Source organism: Erigeron canadensis, chromosome 6 (genome assembly GCF_010389155.1).
Source record: "Erigeron canadensis isolate Cc75 chromosome 6, C_canadensis_v1, whole genome shotgun sequence".
NCBI lineage: Eukaryota > Viridiplantae > Streptophyta > Magnoliopsida > Asterales > Asteraceae > Erigeron > Erigeron canadensis.
Genome location: NC_057766.1, coordinates 10,128,207 through 10,134,496, shown reverse-complemented (window position 1 = coordinate 10,134,496; position 6,290 = coordinate 10,128,207). Strand labels below are relative to the sequence as shown.

At 32.8% G+C, this 6,290-nt stretch overlaps 1 protein-coding gene across 2 annotated transcripts; it reads right to left on the bottom strand.

Moving 5' to 3' along the window:
- Positions 1 to 2,247: 2,247 nt before the first annotated feature.
- LOC122605325 lies at positions 2,248 to 5,657 on the bottom strand. Of its 2 annotated transcripts, none has more exons than XM_043778252.1 (2): positions 5,558 to 5,657; positions 2,248 to 2,568 (listed from the first exon to the last, which is right to left on the bottom strand). In XM_043778252.1, exon 2 carries the CDS (start codon positions 2,546 to 2,548, stop codon positions 2,318 to 2,320), a length of 231 nt encoding a protein of 76 aa, XP_043634187.1. In that variant the 5' UTR covers positions 2,549 to 2,568; positions 5,558 to 5,657; the 3' UTR covers positions 2,248 to 2,317. The 2 variants fall into 2 exon arrangements, with proteins under 2 accessions (XP_043634187.1, XP_043634186.1); XM_043778251.1 differs by having other exon boundaries at positions 2,248 to 2,625; positions 5,558 to 5,655.
- Positions 5,658 to 6,290: the final 633 nt, after the last annotated feature.

Genomic DNA, 6,290 nt, shown 5'->3' with positions numbered 1-6,290 from the left:
AAATGTCTTGGAAAATTAATAGGTTTTATCAGACTCAAGTATTTCAAACTTACACTTGTATAGAAACAAGTTTGAAAATACTTGGCAATATTTCAGGACAATTAGGGGGAATTTGTTAGGTCCAGTTTTGCTGAAAACTGGATCTCTCCAGTTACATCTGGAGAGCATGAAGAATTGTTCGAAATATTTGAAGTCTAGTTGCAATGTACAGTTTATGCAACTGATGACTTCCTCCAGTTGAGATCTAAAGACATATACCTGAAGACATTCCAATTGAAGTCGAAGACAACAAATGGAAGAAAGAGAATGGTAATGACAGCGAAGCCTAGTTGACATGCTACCAAATCAATCAACTGGAGAATCCTCCAGGTGTCTTCAGCACCCATCTAGTATTAGTTGGGACTTACATTTACGTTAGTGTTTATAATTTTCTACATTTAAATTATTTTTTGCTTTTTGTATTTACCAATTATCCCCAACAATTATTATAATAACAATTCTCAAAAGTCGGCTCCCTCTTTAAAAGCACTGTAGCTTTTACTGTAGAAAAAAATAATTTTTTAATGCTAACTCGGTCCTGTAGCAATAACTCGGCACTATAGCATAAAACAGTACTAACTCGGTACATTGTAGCGTCAAATAGATCCTTTGCTTCATCAAGACATCATGCACCTGTCAAAAGGAACATTTCGGAATTCAATTTCCTCTTTAATCATGAATCTTTTCCCAAATCTTTCTTAAATTTTAACCCGCTAATAATCAAAATATGTATATAAAAAAAAGTACTCATTTAAATGTGTTGAAACTTGGAATCACCGTCTCAACTTCTCCCGGGATTAGGATCTCCAGACATAGGATATGTCAAAAGGTCCTAATTTGAACTCGTTTGTTTTCAAAAATTTGTGTATATCACCCCTTATACTCAGTTAGTGATGTAGGCACTTAACCAAATAGACCAAACAAAATTAAAAAATAACCAATTCATCTTAATGGTGTCTTAATTGAACAAAAGATGGGTCTCACATTTCATTTTCCATTTTATTCTTACAACCTTTGTAACTTCTCCCAATGATCAAAAAGTAACCAATGCATCTGTTAATTGAACAAAAGATGGGTCTTTTGCAACTTCTTCGTTTTACCACTTAGCTTTTATTTTCATTTACAGTTACACTAATTTTTTTTATTCTACCCTTAATTCTTTCTAATTTCAGTTTCGATAACATATTTCCTTTTTTATTTTTGATTTGAACCTTAAACGTACGTACGTGTATAAAATTTTCTACATTTAAATTATTTTCTGCTTTTTGTATTTACCAATTATCCCAACAATTATTATAATAACAATTCTTAAAAGTCAACTCCCACTCTAAAAGCACTGTAGCTTTTACTGTAGAAAAAAAATATTTAATGTTCACTCGGTCCTGTAGCAATAACTCAGCACTATAGCAAAAAACAGTACTAACTAGGTACACTGTAGCGACTCGGTACTGTAGCAATTTTGTCTTTTTCAATCTAACATTTTTATATAAACTTAAGTAACAAAGTTTTTAATTTTTACCAATTGACTTTTGGGTTTTTAATTTTATCGATTGTTTTCTACTTCTTATAGTAAACTTTAAGTGTCCAAACTTTTGGGTAATGCTAGATGTATGTTTGCATGATAAGGTGACGATATGCCTCCCCTGGCAACGCCCGGTTAAAATTCTTAGTAATGATATATAACAAGACCGAAGTATAATAAAGTATGTGAATGTCTAGTTAAAAATAAACCTTGTTTTCATCAACATGTCAAGCGGTCAAAGAGATACAAATCAATAAGAAATGGAAATATGTACAAATATGTTCCATTAAGTTTTGTTGGTCAAAATCATATTTTGTATGTCCCGGGTTATAGACTTTCCCACTATAATTTCATTATCCAAGGAACTTCGCTTGAAGATGAAATTGTTTTGGAACATTATAAGTAGCAGCATTGAGCGGTTTGATTTTCCTTCCTGTGCTTTTTGTAAAGTCACTCATAGAATACACACTTAATGACTCTTCTCAGACCCACAACTAGTAGATTTCCAAAATTTCTTTACTAGTGGTGTCAAAGTGAGTGGTTGGTGACAATCTTTACGGAAAAAGTCCACTCTAGTATTTGACAAGCAGAGACCACACAACATCACAAGCAAAATTTTAATTATCGTTATTAGTTTTGCGATGAAAATAAATTAAAGCAGTCATATTGCGAGTTCATACCTTATGTAAAGAGACAAGTGATTATGCATTTACACCCACAATATCACATACAACTTTTACTAGAATGGACACATTGTTAGTTGAATAGATGCACAAGTGCAGGATCATTTAGGTCCAGATCTAACCATCCATTCATTTGCATATATTCGATGTAATGATCTGGTGGTTTTACAGCACGGGGTTTTATGGGAACATGGCCATGAATCCTCTCCAAATCTTTGGCAAGCCAACGCACGTATGCACGGTCCAATGGTGGCACAACCTTTACCAGTACCTCATCTTTTTCCTTTGCGGGTTTGTTTCCCATCTTGATCTCCAATGCAAGGTCTATTAGATTAAACCACATAAAGCTTTTAGAAGCCTCTTGAGTAGAAACAGAAAGATCTAAAAAGATTTCCATGTTTTACAATTCAGTGTAAGCATAAACAAAAATTATAACCAAAGATTCAAAGTATGCGGCCTAAAACCTGTTATACTCGATTGTCCCAAGACAAATGTAATATATCCTTTTCAAAATGACCTAAAATATATTTAACATGTCACATTTTATGCAAACTTAGATCAAAACTACCATGACAAATGTTGATAGCATTCATTTTAGTACGCAATATATTTGTTTATCTTGTTATTAACAAAAAAATATGCAGATATCTAAGTCATAGTCGGACACTTTCAGACAACTTTGTCCAATCCAACGAAGTCAAATGAACTACATGCACTATCAAACAAAAGTGTAATTAGCGGATATAAAAAAGCTTTTCATGTCTTTTGGCTTTTTTGGGTTATCAAATTTATGGGGGTGTTGTCTTTTCAAATGAAACTATGGTTTCAGGGTGGGAGGTGATAGTAGCACCATCATCTTTACTCTTATACCAAACTGTAAAATTAACAAGCCTACAAAACAATACTCTAACTATCACCACCCTTCAGGGTTAATGCCTCTAAGTTTAAGTTTAGTGGTTTGTCGTTTGTGGTTATTGTTTTGAGGGTTATGTTTAAGGCACATTATTAAATTTTGTGGTTGGTGGGTTCGTGATTTCAGGTTTGGGCGTAGGGTTCTTGTTTGTGATCCTTTGTTTTCTGGTTCATGTGATTCTATGTCAGGTTCATATTTCTTAGTAATTACTTTTTCATGGGTCAATGTATCAGTCGAGAACTTCTTAATCTTTTAATTCAATAATGTACTCTAATGTAATATAATTTCCATTGCCTTTCATAGTATATTCTACTTGTAAGAGATATAGTGGCAGGAGATTTACATTTTACTTGATGAAGTTTAAATGATTGATGTATTCTATTAATTATTTTGCATGATGACATTCTAATTTAGATTATTATTATTAGTTCCAAAGTCTATTAGTAAAACCAATTAGATAAACCAACCAATAACATGTTAAATAGTAGATACTGTTGTAACATGTCTTTTTAGTAATTTGACCAACATAAGCTACTGCACGATAAGCTAAGCCAAACAGCCAAAAACAACTCTATAATAGATAAGTCAATCCAAATACAAAATAACCTGTTAGCTTATCCAAAAATACTCCTTAAGCAGCTTATTCTCAACAAGCATAAACATACGATCAAAATCAAGACACTTAGGTTTCAAAGTCAACTATCCTAAAGTGTAGGTGGTGATAGAGTTCAAGATGTTGTTCTAACTGTAACCAAAAGAGATCAACCCGGGAGTGATGTTATACAAGATAACTTGATATTGGTTATCTGGATTCTCACATAAGCAGCTAAATTTACATGTATTTCCAATACCTTTAAAACTCGTATAAGAAATTGTGATATATGTGTAGTCGAAGATTGTATGAATTATCTGATAAAAAACTGGCTTAATTGTCAAGTTTCGCTAGAGAGTTAATCCAATACTCAAACCGAGAAATAACTAAACAGTGATAGATTGTGATGTGGATATTTTTATGCATCATGATGAGACAAGTCATATACAACAAACCTATTTTGTTGTTGTAACACACCAAGTTCTAAAGCTGCATCATGGAAGAACTTTATCCAAGCAACAACTTTAGAAGTGAAATGTGTCACAATAGATCATTAATATGAAAAGACTAAAATTACTGTCTCTATAATGAGAGTTAAATATGTTCATGGTCCTAATCTTATCATTCTCAAAGTAGTTTTTATACACTCTACTTTTGTTATGAGATAATGGCCAATTAAATATAGGCACCAAAACCAACGACATAACAACCCATCCTTGAAAACACAAAATGGTCACTGAAGATGCAAGTGTTGGACTAAGTTCTCCTAATGCCAAAAATCCAAGTGTTGGACTATGTTCTCCTAATGTCACCAGGAACTAAGCCGTTGATAGATGAATTCATGCATAATAAATAATCATTATAGATAAGCTAATTCAAGGGTTTGATTTTAAGCCCTAAAATACAAAACTATGAATAAAAGCTCAAAACTTTACATATCCCTAGATAGAAAGTCAAAGGGGGAGAAGCGGAGAAGGAACGTACACGCTATGGAATTCGTAGTAGGTTTACTTTTTAAATCCACCAGATGAATTTTTTCCATTTGTAAAGGTTTTAGTTATGAGTTTACATGGAAATAAAAGGAATACGGGGAACAAGCTACGTCGTTAAATCTTTTTTGTATAACAAAACTAAGACCGTTTAAAAACTACATTCATAGATTTTGGCTTCATGAATTTGATTAACTGTTTGTGTGAATGAATATAACTTTGATTTATTGCCAAAGAAAACCGAATTCTATCCAGGGGATAACTTATATGATGTTAACATCATTTAACTAGATGATGTTCTCCTCACGAACACCATAAAATTCATGGGGGCCTATTTAACATGTGTGTAACTGATGTGAGTGCATCACCAAAATGTTAACATCATATAACATTTTCCCATCCATTTATCTAATTAAACAAAACCAATCTAACATACAAGTTCACCCTCAAAATTAATACCATAGTTCCGTCACAACCACTAACTATCATGTTAGAGTCCACAACATCCTTTGACACGGAAAACCAAAAAACTACTCGCTCTAAATGGTTAAAACTCATAAGTAACACAATAACAACTATATAATTTGTATATCCATCCATAAGATATTAGTCTAGCACCAAAAAAATATGGTGCTTCTAGTTGTATTTGCCATATTCTTTTGAGAAATGGGATCCTAACAAGAATTCAGTTATAATACACCGCAAAAACAAAAAAAATGAGGGCACAGTTGTAAATTTTTAAAGTAGCTCTGAGCACAAGAGTAAATTACCAGCAATATATTGTTGAATGATGTAAAAAGAAGAGAAGAGAAATATTACCTTAGAGTTTGGGCGAATACAGAGGCAGCAGCAAGAAGGGGGGGTTTGAGGCTTCAAATTCACATTGTATGGTGTGGCTGGTTATATGTGGTCATGTGGCCTTTGTTTTCACCGAATATATATACTGGTCCTACTCAACTTATATTATATTATATTACCCTATCATTAATGGCGAGCCTTATGAACAGTGTCACGTGTTATGTGACGCTGTTCTATTGGTCTCGCCTGTATCCCGCGTTTTTCTTAGATTTTGTCATATCGGATTCTGTTAAGGTTATTTTTTGTTCAGTTTTTCTTGGTTTCATACATAGTTTTTTTTGCTTTTGTGTTTTCTTTCTATTGGTCCACCTATACCCCGCGTTTTTTCGGATTTTGCTATATCGGATCCCGTTAAGGTTATTTTTCTTTCGGTTTTGGTTGGTTTATTACATAGTTTTTTTGCTTTTGTGTTTTCTTTTTATTGGTTCATCGTATACCCCCATCACTATTTAGATTTTGTCATTTTGGATCCCGTTTGGGGTTTTTTCTTGATGTTCATCATAGTTTTTGGCTTTTGTGTTCTGAATTAATATATTGGAAACTTTTACACAAAATTTAATTTTTCCTTTGTTATTTCTATTTTCGTTAAGGTTATTTATCTTTTGGTTTTCTTGGTTTTTTGATACCTTTTTTTTGCGTATATGATCTCTTTTATTGGTTCATCATATACCCCGCATCACTATTTAGATTCTAA